The 20,720-nt window shown below is 43.4% G+C and overlaps 1 protein-coding gene across 1 annotated transcript in view; it reads left to right on the forward strand.

Moving 5' to 3' along the window:
• syt14a (synaptotagmin XIVa) overlaps nucleotides 1-20,720 on the forward strand; it is a gene marked incomplete at its 3' end in the record, with an annotated part of 44,766 nt that overhangs the window by 8,966 nt on the left and 15,080 nt on the right. Inside the window, exons 2-3 of the mRNA XM_080550515.1 lie at nucleotides 10,698-10,850; nucleotides 16,842-17,057. Of these exons, the coding sequence (XP_080406641.1) occupies nucleotides 10,751-10,850; nucleotides 16,842-17,057 (316 nt within the window). The 5' untranslated portion in view covers nucleotides 10,698-10,750. The remainder of the gene's footprint in view (nucleotides 1-10,697; nucleotides 10,851-16,841; nucleotides 17,058-20,720) is intronic.

Consider the following 20,720-nt stretch of genomic DNA (forward strand, 5'->3'; position numbering starts at 1 on the left):
CAGCTTTCCGGACCGCCGACTGGCAATTCCAGAGACCGCCTGCGGCGATAAAGTCATGGTCAGTAGAAAAAGGTGGGTAGATGAGATTGGAAGGGTTGCGAGGGGGGGTGTAGCATCTAGGTGTCCTCCTGAGTGTCAGAAGAACAGGAATAGGGAGAAAGCACATTGTGACATCACTTTAACAACAGTGCTAAAGTTGGACTCAAAAGCCAACAACTACATCCGTAAGTGGCTGGGCCTTCCCCGCTGCCTCTCTAATACAGCGCTGTTTGGAAGAACCACACTGAAGCTCCCACTGAAATCCATCAGCCTGGGCTATAAACAGGAGAAGGTGAGACTCTTGTTTGAGCTGAGAGACTCACCCGACCCGTTTGTCCTACACAGCAAGGCCCAGGTTCGCACAGGACGCAAGTGGGATGCCACGCAGGCAGTTGACCAGGCCATCAATCGCTTGAAACACCAGGAGATCGCCGGGGTGCTGCAGCCAGGCAGGACTGGTTTTGGATGGGGATCAGCACCCAAGATGTGGTCCAAGGCAACGAGGAAGGAAAGGAAAGATCTAGTGATCTCCGAAGTCGTAAAGATCGAAGAGGAGTGCTACAAAATCAGAGCTGTGGGCCAACAACAGCAAGGAAGGTGGACAATGTGGGAGGCTGTGATCAACAGAGCCATCACATGGAAGGATATGTGGAGGCTGCCCCAAGCAAGGCTGAGCTTCTCGATCAGGGCCACCTACGACACCCTTCCCAGTTCCCGGAACCTGCACCTCTGGTACGGCACAGAGGAGACCTGCCAACTCTGCAACGCCAACAACCCAAACTTGCGACACATCCTCTCTGGATGCAAGGCGGCACTGACGCAGGGTCGGTACAGATGGCGGCACGACCGGGTGCTGCGCAAACTAGCGGAAATTCTGGAAGCACGCAGACTGGCATCAAACAAGAGCAGCCCAGTCACATCACAGCAGCGGATCCAGTTTGTCCGGCAAGGGGGAGAAAGTCAGGGCAGCAGCACGAAGCAGTGGTCCCTCCTGTCTCCTGGAGGAGAGTGGAACATGAGAGCTGACCTCGATCGACAGCTGAAGTTCGAGAGAAAGAAGGAAAAGTACACAGACTTGGCAGCTGCGTGCTCGCAAGCAGGGTGGAGGGCAGTCACCTATCCTGTGGAAGTTGGGTGCAGAGGCTATACAGGAACATCTACACAGCGGCTCCTGAGGTCGCTGGGGATCACAGGATCCAAGCTGAGAAAGGCGCTCAAAGACCTGGTGGAGGAGGCTGAACAAGGGAGCTTCTGGCTTTGGCTCAGAAGAAAGGACAAGGCGTGGGGGAAAGAAGGATCCTAGGGCTGGCTGCAGGGAGTGGCAGGGAGACGTCCCTGTCACTGCTCCACCACCTTGAGATGTTCCGGGATTAAAGGAGCGAAACATCAGTGAAGGGTGGCTCCCGGCTGACGACCCTGCAGTCAGCCCACTGGCACCGTCGGAGGTGCGACAGGCAGCAATGCCCAGCAGGTATACCCACCTGTGCTTTCATCTTGATAACAATGTCATTTCTTTAACCTCATCTGGCATACTAATTGACAGACAAACTGTGCTAGAAACCTCATATTAATAAAATGTCATCTAAACTTGCCAGAAATATTGGTATCTTGAGTAAAATGTGTTATTGTCTAGATAAAAAAACTCTCTGATGTTATTCCCTGATGTACCCCTATATTAGTTATTGTAATATTATTTGGGCCAGTACCCATCCAACCAAACTGAATCATATCTATGTTCTTCAAAAACGTGTTCTAATTATTTCTCATGCTACTTACTTAGCTCACTCGCAACCTCTCTTTCAGGAATGATCTGTACTCAGCGTCTTCCAAGTAAACTTTCTCCACGTACCTTAATATGTTTCTCTCATGTAAGGTTTACTATGTAAACTTATCTTTGCTTTAATTTCTCATTTGTTTCTTCCATTCTTTCGTTTGTTTGTTTGTTTTGTTTTTGTCTTCTTCCTTTTTTTTCTTTTTTTTTTATATTCTCTTTCTATTCTCTTTCTATATTTTTAATATATATATATATATATATATATATATATATATATTCCCTATATATTCCCTATATATTCCCTATTCCCTATTCTATTTCCTTAGGTATTTCTTTTTTTCTTCTTTTTCTCCTTCTTCTTTATTTATTTTCTCTTTCCTTTATAATAATAATAAAAATAATAATTATAATAATAATAAAAATTCTAAAGGGGAATGGTCAGACAGACAAAACAGAAAACAAACAAAGCAAAACAGAAACAGTGACTAGGGGCCAAAAGCCTTGGTGAACAGATTGGCTGATTTGAAGGAGTCCAGTGTGGGGGCGTTGCGGATCACTATGGGGAGGGAGTTCCAGAGGGTTTATAGCACTTCTTTATTGATCTCTTTATTTTGTTCTGTCTTTTTTATATTTTTCTTTGATTTATTTTACATTAACTGTGATTACGTTCTATGACCAAGAGAGACGCTCCATAAGCCCCTCAGGGTTTCTTGTCTTCATTGCACCTACTCTCTATGATGTATTATGGTTATTGTGTGTACGAATTATTGTGTGTATGAGGCGGCTGTGGCGTAGGAGGTAGAGTCGCCGTCTAATGATCACAAGGTTGGCAGATCAGCGGTTCGAGCCCCGGCTGGCCACATGTCGAAGTGTCCTTGGGCAACACACTGAACCCCAAAATTGCTCCCAGTGAGTGGGCCAGCGCCTTGTATGGTAGCTTCCCGCCATTGGTGTGTGAATGTGTGTGTGAATGGGTGAATGAGAGGCCGTTGTAAAGTGCTTTGGAGCAGCAAAAAAGGTGCTATATAAGTGCAGTCCATTTACCATTTATTTTATGAATTAGTGCAATTAAAAAAAAAAAAAAAAAAAAGATAGATACATAGGCAAAAGCACCATGAGGATCTCATCTCAAATAAACATATTTACATTGTAAACCCATTTCCAAATATCTCTGAATCTGGACAAATTTGACTGTTGTAGTGCAGTTGTAGTTGTTTGTGTGATTGGAATTTGGAGCAGGGTATTCCATCAACGTCACTAAACGAAAAGCCAGGCTTATTTTTTATAAGTCTTGCGAGACACCGATTTCTTTATCAGGGTTTTGTCGGGGTGCAGAATGTTCTGATTTAACCCAGCTGAATCCAGAGTTCTAGCACATTCACTCTTTGCACAGGCAGGCAGGCAGCACTTGTTGTGCCAGTTTGAATTGCTTTTAGGCTTTGTGTGGGTCTGTCCTGAGGTGCTGTGCTCTGGTGCAGTATTTACATACTGACCTGGCTGTTTGAGAACATAGATTTAAAAGACCTAATCCTTTTTTTTGTCTGATCTCCCCCTGTCATCTGTCTTGGCTCATGGTTGATCTGTTGTGGGGGGCAGCTGTTTCCTCCAGATGAATCTCTCTGTCCTAGATTGTGTCCTGGCGTTGACGAGCTCTATATCGTCTATTGACCTGGATTCATCCATGCAGTAGTGGGCCTCAGGTGCAGGTAACTTGTGCAATTCAGTATTGGCTTCTTAGTTGACGGCTATGGGTGAGCTTAGAATGATAAGGTTCTATCTCCGTTTAGGGTAGTTCAGAGATATCGAGCGTCAAAGTTTTTACATTCCATTATGTTTTGTGAGATGAAACCTTTGTATTTTATTAATTACTAACTAAAAAATGTAAACATTTTTAAAAATAACACCACACAGGCATTAATAAACACCTAATGGATCAGATTATGTAAAAAACTCAATTTTGAACAAAAATGGAGATAGAACCTTATAATTCTAACGTCACGTATGGCCAACTTCTTGAATAGGTCCCTCTCTTTTTTCTGTTAGAATCTTTTGTAAACACTAATATGAACATTATGTTTAACAAAACATCAAGGACTGTATGGGGTATGGATTATGTAACCCTGTGTCCTGTCAGAGCAATAAGGAGGGCTTATAAGACTGAATAGATGAGCTCCATGAATCTAAACAAGACCAACAAACACAGGGTTCCTACAAGTTTCAACAAGTCAAATTTAATACATTTTTAGACCTCTTTGAATATAATTTTAGACCTAATCGCGACACCATATTTGTCATCCTCGAGGTGATGAAATTAGGGATTTCACTGCCATACAGACAAAAAAGTCCCATAATTACTCAAAAGTAAATTTATTATTACATTTATCATTAACAGTTAACTGTAGAAAGTCACGTAAACGTGAAGAGAACAAAGTGCACAAAAGCTTCCTTGCAGGACAAGCTAATCTCATTTTTAAGGCCTAGCACCTAATTTTTTAGACCGATTTGATGTATTTTCCCCTTGCATTCAAGACCTGGAGGAGGAGAGGGAAGAGAGGAGAAGAGAGAAGAGAGGAGGAGAGGGAAGAGAGGAGGAGAGGGAAGAGAGGAGGAGAGGGAAGAGAGGAGGAGAGGGAAGAGAGGAGGAGAGAGAAGAGAGGAGAAGAGAGAAGAGAGGAGAAGAGAGAAGAGAGGAGGAGAGGGAAGAGAGGAGGAGAGGGAAGAGAGGAGGAGAGAGAAGAGAGGAGGAGGAGAGGGAAGAGAGGAGGAGAGGGAAGAGAGGAGGAGAGAGAAGAGAGGAGAAGAGAGAAGAGAGGAGGAGAGAGAAGAGAGGAGGAGAGGGAAGAGAGGAGGAGAGAGAAGAGAGGAGGAGGAGGAAGAGAGGAGGAGGAGAGGGAAGAGAGGAGGAGAGGGAAGAGAGGAGAAGAGAGAAGAGAGAAGAGAGGAGGAGAGGGAAGAGAGGAGGAGAGGGAAGAGAGGAGGAGAGAGAAGAGAGGAGGAGGAGGAAGAAAGGAGGAGGAGAGGGAAGAGAGGAGGAGAGGGAAGAGAGGAGGAGAGGGAAGAGAGGAGGAGAGAGAAGAGAGGAGGAGGAGGAAGAGAGGAGGAGGAGAGGGAAGAGAGGAGGAGGAGAGGGAAGAGAGGAGGAGAGAGAAGAGAGGAGGAGGAGGAAGAAAGGATGAGGAGGAAGAGAGGATGAGGAGGAGAGAGTAGAGCGGAGGAGGAGGAAGAGAGGAGGAGGAAGAGAGAAGAGAGGAGGAGGAGGAAGAGAGGAGGAGGAGGAAGAGAGGAGGAGGAGGAGAGAGAAGAGAGGATGAGGAGGAAGAGAGGAGGAGGATGAAGAGAGGAGGAGGAGGAAGAGAGGAGGAGGAGGAGGAGAGGAGGAGGAGGAAGAGAGGAGGAGGAGAGGGAAGAGAGGAGGAGAGAGAAGAGAGGAGGAGGAGAGGGAAGAGAGGAGGAGAGAGAAGAGAGGAGGAGGAGGAAGAGAGGAGGAGGAGGAAGAGAGGAGGAGAGAGAAGAGAGGAGGAGGAGGAGAAAGAGAGGATGAGGAGGAAGAGAGGAGGAGAGAGAAGAGAGGAGGAGGAAGAGAGGAGGAGAGAGAAGAGAGGAGGAGGAGGAAGAGAGGAGGAGGAAGAAGAGAGGAGGAGAGAGAAGAGGGGAGGAGGAGGAAGAGAGGATGAGGAGGAAGAGAGGAGGAGGAGGAGAGAGAAGAGAGGAGGAGGAGAGGAGGAGGAGGAAGAGAGGAGGAGGAAGAGAGGAGGAAGAGAGGAGGAGGAGGAGGAGGAAGAGAGGAGGAGAGAGAAGAGAGGAGAGGAGGAGGAGGAAGAGAGGACGAGGAGGAGAGGAGGAGGAGGAGAGACCACAGCACACTTTTCCACTTTGCGTCAGTCCATCTCAGATGATTTCGGGCCCAGAGAAGCCTGCGGTGTTTCTGGATGTTGTTGATATGGCTTTCTCTTTGCATGGTAGAGTCTTAACTAGCATTTGTAGATGCAGCGACGAACTGTGTTAACTGACAATGGTTTTACAAAGTGTTCCCGACACAAGGGCTGTATATGTACATGCTGTCTTTTGTGTCACAGACTGTTTCAGAGTTAGTTTAAAAAACATACATGAACTCACTTACACAGATAGGGAATGGTGAATAATTTGGATTCCCTACACAGTAAAGTAGTTTAAACAACCTCAACAAGGCCAGTTAGGAATAATCTATCTTCCTGCCTGACAGATAACCTTGTTTTCCACTGCAGTTGGGCTCAGTTTACAACCCTCCATAAGTATAGGAAAGAGGAAGCATTTTGTCTTCTTTAAGCTCTATACGGGGGGGGGGGGGGTGCAGGAGGTAGAGCCGCCGTCTAATGATCGCGAGGTTGGCAGATCGGCGGTTTGAGCCCCGGCTGGCCACATGTCGAAGTGTCCTTGGGCAAGACACTGAACCCCAAATTGCTCCCAATGAGCGGGCCGGCGCCTTGCATGGTAGCTTGCCGCCATTGGTGTGTGAATGGGTGTGTGAATGGGTGAATGAGAGGCCGTTGTAAAGCGCTTTGGATAAAGGCGCTATATAAGTGCAGTCCATTTACCATATATACTAGCTCTATACTCCAACAGTTTAGTTTGAGTTCGATTTTAAATCAAGCAATTACAAGAGGTTAAAGTATGGATTCTCGGCTTCAATTCTATGGTTTCTTCTTCCAGATTGGTTTGACCATTTAGAAATGACAACCCTTATACATAGGGTCATTCTATTTTTGAAAACCAGAAGTATTGTAAAATTGGCTTGACAGGTGTTTCTGTTTAGTCAGGTGTGTTCCGTCACATCATTTGTGGCTTAAGAGAGCTCAATCTATTCGTTTGTTAAGTCGTGACGTGTTTCCGGGTCCAACGTTGGCTGAGGCGTTCTCTTCGAAATGCCTCAGTAATAATAATAATTCATTATATTTGTATAGCGCTTTTCCGAGGCTCAAAGACGCTGACAATATGGGAAAAACGGGAAAGTGCTGTGTCCCTTGTTGTATGAATAGATCCCAGTCTAAAAAACGATTGAACTGTCATTCTACCGCTGTAGCACACTGGTACTCTGGTGCGGGGAACTTTTTATTTGGACCCGGAAATGCCATTTTTGGCATTTAACAGATTCTTATTCCAAAGCGATTTACAACAAATACATTAGACTAAAGTGAATCATATATCCATCAACCACGGCAGGAAAAAGTAATCTAGGTTCAGGCCATTGGCAGTCATCGTCATAAAAAATAAATAATAATATTATTACACAGAAGAAACAGTGCAGGGTGTAGTAGATGTCTCAGTAGGGACAGTTAATGTGTAGCCTAAAGATGTAGGTCTTCAGTCGGAAGATGGGGAGTTATTCTGCAGTTCTGACAACAGTGGGAAGCTCATTCCACCAGCGGGGCGCCAGTAGAGTGAAGAGACATGACTTGTTTTCACAGACGGGGTGGAGGTGGGGGGAAGCATAATTTCTTCTTTTGACTCTACACTCCAAATGTTTTGATTTTAACACTAGAACAGCCTCTTTTAAAATGCTAACCTGCTATTTACACACAACGACCACTAGTTGGCCGCTTGTAAATTAGCCTGTTTCATACACAGAAAAACAGCAAAATAGCTTTATATAAGCTTATCCTGAAGTGATTTAGAAAATGTAAGGATACTGGGTGGTAGAACGCACATATCTAGGAAAAGTCATGAAAGGAGGGTCCTGAAATTTGATCGAGTGCAAAGATATAACACTTCTTTTACTCACATCATGGCTGATTAAGTGTTAAATCAAAGGCCACTTTGACTGCACGTCTAAACAGCCTAGGACCTAGGTCAGTAGTCCCTTACCCTCCGGGCAGCATGTCATCACATACTGGACACTGGAAGAGGAAGTGGTTGCCATGTGACTATTTTCCAACTTCTAAGCCCAAATCAAAATAACATAGCGAGGTCGATGGCCGATGTCTTCCAAAATAATAATAATAATAATAATAATAATAACAATAACAATAATAATAATAATAATAAAAATAATAATAATAATAATAATAATAACTTATACATAACAAACGTTGTTACAAATAACAAACGTTGCAGCTCAAAGTGCTTTAATCATTATATAATCATAATTTAATTATTTTGTAATTTAAAGGCAATATTAAAAAGATGGGTTTTTAGTCTTGACTTGAACATATATGTGCTGAGGTTGCATCCCTAATGTAAACTGGCAGTGCATTCCACAATCTGGGTGCATAAAATGAGAATGCAGCCTCACCAAATCTCTTCTTTTGTACATGTGGTACACAGAAAAAAACAGCGTCAGAAGACCTGAGAGCTCTATTGGGCTGATATGCTAGCACAAGGTCTTTCAGATATTCTGGTGCTGTGCCAGTGAGAGCTTTATAAACAAGCAGAAAAACTGGATATAATTCCCTCTGCTCATCCAGAAAAAAAGTGTATAGAACAGGATCACATTCCACCTGTGCTTTGAATAATTCAGTCACCACTGACAGACAGGTACACTGTGAGACAGTCACCACTGACTGACAGGTACACTGTGAGACAGACAGATGTCCTCTTGGGATGACACTTCACCACACACCTCTCAAATAAGTCTCAGTCACCTCCTGTCCCTACCTACATCTCTAACATCCTGTAGGAATGTCAAAGAGAGCACATGTGGCCAAAGGAATGATGGGTACTTGAAGGTGTATTAGACTGCTGCATTCACACCGCCAGGTCGAAGTGACACTATTCAGATTGTTTTGCTCACATGTGGCACAGATCTGATATGTAACATGTAGGTGTAAGCAGTAAAAAAAGCACATTGAATCTGATATTCTCAGATCCGATTCAGGCCTCATTCTCAAGCCGGATCAGTCAGATACGAATCGGATATGTGTCATTTCAACTGCGGTCTAAGCAGGCAGGTCACGCTGTATACGCAGTATAACGCTCAATTCTGATTCACACGTCATTGAAAATACGACTTTCTTCGTATTTTGATGACGTTTGACCCAGTTCTTGTTTATCTGATAGTACTGCTGTGGGCGGAGAGACTCAGATGGGGGGGTGGTATAATTCTAATTATGGTAATAGTATTAGTAGTCATATTATAGTAAGAATAATATAGAGACCTGTCTGTGACATACTGAGGCAAATCTGAATGTCTTGTTGAATCGCATGTTTTCTGAAATAGGCAGCCTACAAAAACTGACTGGGTTGTTTTATTTCACAGTTTGTGTGTTAGTAGGCCCATCATAGACAAACATTGTATAAAGATATGTATGTAAATGTTTAATTTCTAGTATGCCAGTCAGCGCTGACAAGGTAGCTTTAACCACTAATGATTGGACCATGCTCAAAGCCCCATGTAACTGTTTAAAACCCTATGTAACTGTTTATAACCCTATGTAACTGTTTAACACCCTATGTAACTGTTTAAAACCCTATGTAACTGTTTATAACCCTATGTAACTGTTTAACACCCTATGTAACTGTTTAAAACCCTATGTAACTGTTTAAAACCCTATGTGATGGGTTTTCCACCACCGGGACACCGCCATCGTCTGCATAAGCACGCACGCATGACTCTTTTATTTGCCTAAGAAATGTCATTTTGTTAAAACATTTAGTCGGACCCATCCCTAGTCTCTATTTCACAAATCCATTTTCATCTTTTGATTACAGAATATACTCCTATAATGAGAACATAATCAAATCCGTAGGAGGCAATCTGTGGTTTGCCAGCTTAGCTTTCTGTTAGGGCTTGGGCATTCAACAAGTTGTCATCTGATTATAGTGCATATTTGATTTGGTAGAAACTGACGAACAATGTTCTTCAACAATGCTCTCTTCATCAGATTTCAGATCATTAATGAGGAAAAGGGGGTTTTGAGGTGTTTGTTATGCAAGGCCATGCTCCTCTCACATGCAGACACACATTAAGAGGGACACTGACTGTTCATATGGCACTGCTCTCTGTCTTTCCTCTTGCTAGTTCATCCCTTGCTATATTTTTCTCCATCTATAGAAACAAAATTGGAAGAAAACTGTCTCACAGATACCCAGTTATTATTTACAATATGCAAGAGCAATAAACATTTTCAACTCATTGTGCACCATTTTCCATTTTGCGCTTCATTTTAGTTTTTGTATACCCACTGACTCTGCAGACTAAACATTCAAATGATTCAACCTTCTGATTATTCCTGTTTCCCATCTCATCCATTCCTGCCGGTCCTTATTTGATGTTCTTTCACTGTCTGTGGTAATCAATCAGTCCGCTGGTTGCATTAAGTGGCTGACAGCTTTGCTATACAAATCGTTCAGGCAGAGAACAGAGACTTAGCGTGTGTTCTCACTAGAACATTTGCTTCACTTGGAATCGGAGTTTAGGATCAAATTCGCTTTGCTCTGCGTCGTTTGGAGCTGTGAGAACGCGTATTCGAAGTCGCTCCCGGAGCAAACAACCGACGCATGCTCCGCTTGAAAAGGGTGGTTTCGCTCCGATTAGAAACGACGCATCCATCACTAGCGGTCACTAGAGCAGAACCTTATAATTCTAACCTCACGACTTGATACCATGACAGCACAGAAGTTTTTACACTCAGCCCACATCTCCTTCTGCTCTCTCCTCTCTCCTCTCTCCTCTCTCTCCTCTCTTGTCTCTCTCTCTCCTCTCTCCTCTCCTCTCCTCTCTCTCCTCTCTTGTCTCTCTCTCTCCTCTCTCCTCCCTCCTCTCTCCTCTCTCTCCTCTCCTCTCTCTCCTCTCTTGTCTCTCTCTCTCCTCTCTCCTCTCCTCTCTCTCCTCTCTCCTCTCTCCTCCCTCCTCTCTCCTCTCTCTCCTCTCCTCTCTCTCCTCTCTCTCCTCTCTTGTCTCTCTCTGCAGTCTCTCCAGAGGCTCTGGGGTTCCTGACGGCCGTCGGCCTCTTCATCATCCTCATGGTCCTCCTGTTTCTGTACCTCAACAACAAACTGTCCCTGGAGAACGCTGGCAGCCTGCAATGCCTGGACGAGTACAGGAAAGGCAAGGAGTTGCAAGGTAAAGCTTTAGTGTGTGTGTGTGTGTGTGTGTGTGTGTGTGTGTGTGTGTGTGTGTGTGTGTGTGTGTGTGTGCGTGCGTGTCTGTGTCTGTATGTGTACCTTCTACTACACCTGGCTATGTTCATGACAAATCTGTGACCGCTTTCATTGGTCAGCCAAAATGTCGGCCGTCCTGCTAAAGGGATGTTTACACAGTACGACTAACCCATCAGACAGACAGGTGTATAGGATTAAACTATCAGACAGACAGGTGTATAGGATTAAACTGTCAGACAGACAGGTGTATAGGATTAAACTGTCAGACAGACAGGTGTATAGGATTAAACTGTCAGACAGACAGTGATTAGACCATCAGACAGACAGTTGGATTAGACCATCAGACAGACAGTGATTAGACCATCAGACAGACAGTTGGATTAGACCATCAGACAGACAGTTACCTGCCAGACCGGTAGTTGAGCTCTAATCTGATCATATTACGGGTTTTACGCCACAGCTTTGTTGAATACGTTTGTTATTGGTCAAGAGAGTGTTGATTTTTTATTTATTTTTTAATCTATAAATGCACGTATGTAGTTCCAGTAATAGCCTCCTCACTGTTCCAAACTACTGCGCCCGGTTGTTGAAATATATCTGTAGAAGTTAATTAAATCAAATGGTAAGAGTGTAGCTTAACTGAAACACTAGATAATATAAGTGCCAGGCCAATTTATAGCAAAGTACAGATGAGTGGTCTTCCCAAAATCTAGTCATGAGGGTGTCATTTGAAATCTTCACGCATTACTCACTTTGTGGCGCACACAGTAAAGTAAAGTAAAGTCGTGACGTTAGAATTATAAGGCCCCTCAGCACTACGTCTCCTAAAGACACCCGCTTTCCCCTCTACTGTGTCCCTAAGAACTTCTATTGCCCCCTTTGTACTGTTTCTCTGTTTCTCCAGTATATTAAAAAAAACTAGGTTTTAGAAGAAGGTGATCGGAGAAGGTTTTTCCTTCCATCAATGGCACTAGGCCTGAGCTGGATTACTCTTCCTGCTACGAATGGTGGACTGATGATTCACATGCTTAGCATTCAAATGTATTGATTGTAAGTCGCTTTGGAATAAGGCGTCTGCTAAATGCCAAAAATGTAAAAAATTAAATAAATGTAAGTAAAATGTTTGAATAAAAAAACAAACATTATATCAATGACAAAATTGCTTAGATACAGTAATGAAATCCAGGGTGGGCAGGGGACTAGAACTGATAGAAATTGTTTTTGTGTCTAAGCATCCATTTGGTAAAGAAGTTCACGATACACTATTAGACTTTTGACATTATATTTACATTAATAGACAACATTTAAAAAAAAAAAATCTGTGAGATCTGACCGTCAACTGCCAATTTTAAGAAAGATTTTAGAAAACAACTCATGTATGAGCATTATGTGATGAGCATTAATGGCTATATACAATTTGTTTAAAAATAAACAATAAATTAAAATGATGTCAATACCATATTGCCGCCTTAATGACTGCATAAATGGATTGAGTTAAAGGACAGGCGTCTCTATTTGTCAGGATTTCTTCTCGTGCTTCTAACAGGGTATTTTCTCTGCTGTCTGTGAGCTAGCAGTGGCATATTGACCAGAGGATGCATACTGTACAACAACCTGGATTCTCACCCAACAAAAGACTCTTCCTGTTCTTATACAAAGTTGACGCACTTGAAAAGGATAAGTGGAAAGAGATCATTGAACAGGTGTTACACAGTATACCGTACTGTATACTGCACCATGACCTTCTTCAAGAGCTTCCAGGCAGTGGTGTAGTCGAGTGTTTTCTAGAGGGTATACTGTGATTTTCCCCTCCCAGCCTTATCGTTAATTTCGCCATAAAAATACATCTGAGCTCCCTGTCTAACATAAGGCTGATCTGTGCATGATAGTTCTGCATTTTGGCATATTTCATGTCGCATCTCCCCCTGTTGATGGTATATGACGCTATATTCAGTCGCAATGGTCCAAAAGTCAAGTGCTTCGTAACACAGACGGGGTGAATTTTATGAATGAAAGTGAAAGTTCTGTCACAAAACGCCATTACGTATCCTCACACATTTTTAAGTGGGTATATGGAAATCCTTGGCCTTTCCTAGTGGGTATACGGCGTAGTCCTGCGTATCACCTAGACTACACCACTGTACAGTACTGTATACTGCACCAGGGCCTTCTTCAAGAGCTTCCAGCAGAACCTAGCCTCTGTGTCATCCATCATAGATTCCGTCAAGGACTTGGCTTTTGCCCTGGGCCAATGTCACTTCTACCTTTACAGGGTATATACAGGAATCTTGAGGTTATTTTGAAAGTGACAGTTGGATCTAAGTGACAGTTGACACTAGAACAGCCGTGTCTATGTTACCTACTCAGGGTATATACAGGAATCTTGAGGTTAATTTCAATCCGGTTGTTAAGTCGTGACGTGTTTCCGGGTCCAAAGTTGGCTGAGGCGCTGTCTTCGAAATGCCAATGCCAACGCAATAATAATAATAATTAATTATATTTATATAGCGCTTTTCCGAGGCTCAAATACCCTGACAATATGGGGAAAACGGGAAAGTGCTATGTCCCTTGTTGTATGAATAGATCCGAGTCTAAAAAACGATTAAACTGTCATTCTACCGCTGTAGTACACTGGTAGGCTATTCTGGTGCGGAGAATTTCTGGTTTGGACCCGGATATTGCAAAACGTCACGTTTGACATCAGACTTAACAACCGGATACCTTTCTAAGACTTTTTAAAGACCTTGTCAATACTTTTCCAGACCTCACCGCCACTTCGAGCTGTAACCGTTTACATCAGTGACACCTTTAACTTAACAGGTTTAGTTTGCAACAGACTAGACCACTATCATACAACTAGTCTTTTACTAAAAGTTTTTAGGACTCAAACTCTTTGGACAGATTCTAATTCAGAAAAATACCTACAAAATTCAAGACCTCATAAAATCGTGATAAGACTTTTTAATACTTATTAAGGGTCTTGATTTTCCCAAAATTGATTTATCAACTTTTAATACTTTTCAAGACACCGCGGATACCCTGCTTTAGCGGCTAGCAGAGCAGGTGAAAGTGCAGGTAGAGGAGAGACTTAGCCGATAGACTTTCCAAAGATCCAAGCTGCTGAACAAGAGGCTGCTGCTGGTGAACGTGCAGCCAGGGGGCCTCCCACCACCGAGGAGCAGTGTGATGGCACAGCCCAGGACAGAGAGCTCTCTTTGGGCAAGCACAAACTCAAGCCCCAGGTTTCACCCAGCTGCTCACAGGACCCAGGGGCCTGTAGAGCGCTCCCTCCAGAAACCGTTTTCCACAGTGTAACGGCTGTGGTGTGTACAGCCGTAGTGTGTGTGTTGTTTTTTGTGTTGTTTCTCCCAGGTGGTTGTCCTTCCTCCTGCCTACGGCCATGGTGACGGCTTGATTGAGCTCAGGTGTGCTCAGGTGTGCTCAGTCACTCCCTTAAGGGTGGAGGTGGAGGATAAAAGCCTGGGAGAGACAATGCGATGGTGCCAGTGGGCCAGACGACAACTGCCGAGTTGTTTTGTGTTGGTTTTGTTAGTTACAGCTGTAGTTTTGTAGATCCTAGTTTTGTAGTTTGTGTTTATTAATTAACTTATGTTTGTAGTCATTTAGTATTATTTGTATTTGATTGGTTAGTTAGAGTAGATTTCCACTAGGCCAGTTCATTGATTTGATACTTTATCCTTTATTATTCTACATTAGATTTTCGCTCTTCTTTTTATAGAGTAGATTTCAGTTTGTGTGTTTCTCGGAAACCTGTGTTGTGTTTACCATTTTTTACAATAAATCTTGTTTATTTTCTATTTCCCCATCTCCTCTGGTTCTTGTCCCCCCCGGGTTTTATCTAATCGTTACACCCCATATCCCTAGACCACATATGGGGTCGTAACACACAGGCAGTGACCTTTCTCACGCTTCTGAGGGGCGTCAGGTGATGAGCGTGGGAGTGTTGCCCTGTCCGCCGCCCGGGGGAACAGAGTGGTTGGCAAGGATGGAGATCCTAGGCTATGTTCACACTGCAGTGAAATGTGACCCAAAACCCTTCTCTCTGTTACCCTCAGAGAGCCCCCAGCCACCCCAGCAACAGACTCTTCTCTCAGTCACCCTCAGGGAGGTGCTATCGCTGCCTGAGGTCAAAAACAGAGAGGAGGAGGAAGAGCTTCTTCCCTGCTGAATGACGACTGTGCTTAGCACACACACACACACACCTCCATATCAGCCAAAAATGGACTGCCACTACTCTTTGCACTTTTTACCCTGCACAAGAAACTCATCTCTTAAATCACTTGTTGTCTGTGTCTTTTTAAATCTTCTTAAATATTTGTATCGCCGGATGGGTACACAAAGCGTTTCACTGCATATTATACTTGTATATTGTGTACGTGATGAATACAATTTGAATTTGAATTTGAATTTGATTTGGTGTAAGATAATGTTAGGGCTGGATTACTGAGCACAGTAATCGGGCATAAACTGGTGGACACTCAGTTAGAAATACAACTCTGCTGCCCTCTAGTGGTAAACGGCTCTAGTTTCAACACCTCAAACCCTCTTGTCTTAAAAGCCAACTTGGGTTTCTTCAATAAATGGTTGAGGCGGCCTATTAGTTGTTCAACTCAAAACTGATAACATCACTACTGTTGTTAAGTACAGCAAGCTGATCCTAACTCATGACGTTAGAATTATAAGGTTCTATCTCCATTTTTGGTCAAAATTGAGTTTTTTACATAATCTGATCCATTAGGTATTTATTAATGCCTGTGTGGTGTTATTTTTAAAATGTTGACATTTTTGAGTTAGTAATTAATAAAATACAAAGGTTCCATCTCACAAAACCTAATGGAATGTAAAAACTTTGACGCTCAATATCTCTGAACTGCCCTAAACGGAGATAGAACCGTAACCACATCTGTCAAGACCATCAAATATGCAGATGACACCACCATGGTTGGCCTCATCACTGACAATGACGGGGCAGTCTGCCTACCGGAGGGAGGTCGGCCGCCTGGTGTCCTGTCCTCGTCTGCAGCCAATAACCTGGAACTCAACAACACCAAGACAGTGGAGGTGATTATGGACTTCCGGAAAAAGGCCCCAACTCACTCTCCACTGGTCATCAATAACTCCCCTGTCACAATAATGGATGAATTCAAGTTTCTGGGCACTACCATCTCCAACAAACTAAAATGGGATAACAACATCACCCATTTAGTTAACAAAGGCCAGCAGCGCTTGTTCTTCCTCCGTCAGCTGAAGAGACTCCACATCAGTCGTCACATCCTGGTCCAGTTCTACAGGGACGTCATAGAGAGCATCCTAACATCCTCCATCACTGTCTGGTACGACTCTGCGTCTGCCCGATCCAAGGCCAAGCTACGAAGAGTCGTACGGACAGCTGAGCGGATCATCGGCTGCCCCCTGCCTCCCATCACAGACCTCCACAGCTCCAGATCACTGAAGAGAGCATGCAAGATTGTGGCTGACCCCTCACATCCAGCTCACAGCTTGTTTACATTACTCCCTTCTGGACAGCGCTACAGGGCCACCAGGACAAAAACATCAAGACACTTGAACAGTTTTTTCCCCAAAGCCATAGCCCTTCTCAATAATTGCTGATCATTGTACCTTGCACTTTACATGTTCTTGCACTTAGTTGTACAGTATTTATTCATAATATCCACTCATATTGGTACTGTATATTTTGTCTTGTGTATTGTCGTGTTGTCGTCTTGTTGTTGTATGTACTGTAGCTTGTTTAGTATGGTTGAATACCAAATCATGTTCCTAGTGCACTGCACATGGCGAATAAAGTTGAATTGAATTGAATTGAATTGAATGATTCTAAACTCACGAACTGTTGTTATGTACAGCAAGCTGATCATTAACATCTGATATTACGGGCAGAAACTAACCGCAGCCATCCCATCCTCACTTGTAGATAAGATCTACCTTGACGCCGACCTGCAAGGTTCGTCGTCAGACAGCGAGGACGAGGTGATGGGTCAGTACCAGGAGGCGGTCAGCCGCTCGCAGGGCCTCCGGGGCGGCGCCAGCACCCAGCAGCAGACGGGTTACGGCTGGGAGACCCGGCAGAAGTACAGCCCGCTGACAGCCGAGTACGACGGCTACAGCAGCGAGGCGTCAGCGGAGGATGGTAGGTGTTTACGTTTTCTGAGATGGTTTTCGGTACTCTCTGTAACACCAGTGGTTTTTTTTGTTTGTTGTTGGGGGTTTTTAAGTTATTTTTTCTGAGTGGGGCAGTCCCACTCATATTTATCTTTTTTAAAAATTGTGATAGAGACAGTAGAGATTTGACAGGAAGGATGGGTGAGAGAGAGAGAAGGGATGACATGCAGGATATGTCCGCGGCCGGAATCGAACCGGGAACCCAGCGGTACATGGTCAACGCTTAACCCGCTACGCCACCTAAGCGCCCCTTGTTTGTTGTTTTTATTAAACTTTATTTCGAACATGATTTTAAATAATAAAAGAACAAATAACTAATACAAAGAGTACAGGCCTATCAATGTTGGAAAGGGAGTAGGAGGAAGCTTATCATGTCCTACCCCTATCCGTCACTCTCAAGTGAGAACAATACTTATTATATAATCCAATTAATTAATTCATAAATTACAGTATCAACAGTACTAATACTTTTTCATTCTTAGTATTGAAACAACACAAAATAAATAAATAAACATAATTTTCCATTCTTAATACTGAAACAACACAAATTCCATCTCACAAAAGGTTCCATCTCACAAAACATAATGGAATGTAAAAACGTTGACGCTCAATATCTCTGAACTACCCTAAACGGAGATAGAACCTTTCTAAGCTCACGATTGGTGAGTTGTACTCTATAGTATCTATAGTATCTCCATGTACCCCTCATCTTCTACAGTGAACAGAGGTTACATACTCTAACCGATAGTTCTAATTTAATATGGATTCTTATATTTGAACATATTATACTATGTGTATCAGGTTGTAATGAAATTGTATTAGTGCAAATGTTGCAGTTGTTCCATTGAAAACAATTCACTTTATCTTTTGCTCCCTCCCATACCACTGCTTTTGATATTTGAGTTAGATGTCAAAACTCATACTTGTTTTATCTCCATTTTACATGAGCCACTCCTCATCCCGCTAATGCGGAGCCTCTCTCCTGTAAGGTCTAGCTGGGAGATGCAATCAAAGTGGAGATCCTGTTGAGTGCACTCTCGCTGGGAGAGTTATGAAACAGTCAACACTCCACAGCCCTCGCTTTTCACATGATGGCACTTTGAGAATCTCTGCTCCCGATCTGTCAGATAACCCTAACAAGATGTGTTGCTTGGCGTATGTGGTGTGGCGCACTGTGCAACTGCAATTCCCATTACAGAAACAAGAACTGTAGCCAAGCAGCCAGTTGCTGCTGACAGTCTGTTTTTGACCATGTGGAGTCTAGTTACTCTTCAAGTTAGCCTCTTTCATATGTCAGCACACTTTGACGAGCAGTGTAGACAGATTTCACATACATACAGTGGGGAAAATAAGTATTCAACACATTTAAAAAAAAATATTCAACATAATATTTCCATTGCAGCTTTTCACATGACATTTAGACCAGACATTGGTATTAATTCAAGAAAACTACACAGATAAAGAAATGTTAACACTCCAACACGAACCATAATGTGCGATAATGTTATGTGCCACAAAAGAGAATGACACAGGAAAGAGGAATTGAACACGCCAACCGACATTTATTTCATACTTGGTGGAGTTTGTGGAGCCTTTGTTTCCAACGACAGCTTCAAGATTGAGTTACTCTCACTAAGTTACTTAAGTTACTTGTTGGATAATAATCAATAATATACTTCTGAGCTTTAAGACGATTTATTTAAACAAAGTACACAGGTTTACAAAATATGAGCTGGCTGCTGGTGGTCAAGAAGCTGTGCTGATCAGAGAGAAGAGAGGTGCTGGGATCAGAGAGAGAGAGTTGGTTTCATCTGTTCCCACCTTTAAACCTTTTGGTATGCAAATATAACTTCAACAATGGCCCTATCATTTTTACTGTAGGGATGCTCGAGGTGTGAAAAGAAGGAGACCCTAAAATGATGTCACCCTGGCCTAATGTCATTCCAGGTTAAAGGTCAGGGCAGATTCACAGGAAGTCATCCTAAATGCCCATATAAGGACAGCACTTTCTGAGGCAAGAACATATGGCTCTTGAGACAAAAGGATGTGTTACAAGATGTCATAAAACACCCCTTTGTCAGCAGACATTCTTCCATAGCCAAAAAGCCTAACCCTAAGTAATACAGTCCATGCATGTGTGTGTGTTTAAGTAAAATATACAACAAGATGCTTCCTGTATGAAAAAAACCTAATCTCTCACAATATCAGGTGGAATTCTGTCCCGTTCTTCCACACAACATTTTCTGCCTCTTGAGCCAGTTGAGAGTCTCCTTTGCAGTATGTTTTGGATCGTTGTACTGGCCGGTCGGAAAGCTTGGAAGGAGCTCCTGTACATGGCCGGTTGATGGACGAGTGATGTTCCTTCCACTTGGGGATTATACATTTACATTTTTGGCATTTAGCAGACGCCTTATTCCAAAGCGACTTATAATCAATACATTTGAATACTAAGCAAGTGAATCATCAATCCACCAGTCGTAGCAGGAAGAGTAATCCAGCTCAGGCCCGGGGCCATTGATAGAAGGAAAAACCTTCTTCTATCACTTTCTTCTAAACCTAGCCCTTGTTTTTTTTTTATTGTTTTTTAAAAAATGTACACACTGGAGAAACATAGAAACAGTACAAGGGAAGTTTTTAGGGACACAGTAGAGGGGAAAAGCGGGTGTCTTCGGGAGACGCAGTGCTGGGGGGCAGTAGAAGTCTCAGGAGGAGCAGTTAAGGTGTAACCTGAAGAGATGTCTTCAGTCTACGACGGACTGAAGGTCTCTAATGATAACTGAAAACATTTAACTATCCTTCCAAAATCCCAGAAATAAAGGAATGTACAACTTGTATAACATCTACTTTGCAAGCTTACACTGTGGGGAGGGGGGGGGGCGGCGGCGATTCCCTGCCACATGTCCCCAAAGGTCCATAGGTTGGTGTGGGGAGTACTGAGAGTGTTGAGCTGTCAAATAGACTGCTGGATGAAGAAATCATTCAGAAGAGCAATTCTCCTCCTCTCAATAAGCCTCCAAATAGCTCTATAGGACCACGGGCTACAGAGGTTGATATGGACCTTCTCACTATGAGAGTGATGAGAGCGACCCCTCTTGGTGTGCGTCCAACAACACCTTCTCCATGGGGGAGAGCCCCTTCCTCTGCTCAACCTGGTACACAGGCGGGTCAGTGTGGTGAGGAGTCTCTGGTCCCTGGTTTTGCCTTCTTGGAAGCGATCAGGCGTACTGCAGTGAAACTCAATGTTGAGCTGGGCCTCCTCCACCCATTAAGAGGACGAGGCTGGAGGGTCTCATCTTAGATTCCTGGGGCCCCTCCACCCAGTGGTGTAGTCTACGTGATACGCAGGACTACGCCGTATACCCACTAGGAAAGGCCAAGGATTTCCATATACCCACTTAAAAATGTGTGAGGATACGTAGCGGCGTTTTGTGACAGAACTTTCACTTTCATTCATAAAATTCACCCCGTCTGTGTTATGAAGCACTTGAATTTTGGACCATTGGGACTGACTATAGCGTCATATACCATCAAAGGGGGGTGATGTGACATGAAATATGTCAAAATGCAGCACTATCATGCACAGATCAGCCTTATAACATGTCATTTTATATATATAACGTTAGACAGGGAG

The sequence above is a fragment of the Nansenia antarctica genome, assembly GCF_963989245.1.
Source record: "Nansenia antarctica genome assembly, chromosome: 1".
NCBI lineage: Eukaryota > Metazoa > Chordata > Actinopteri > Argentiniformes > Microstomatidae > Nansenia > Nansenia antarctica.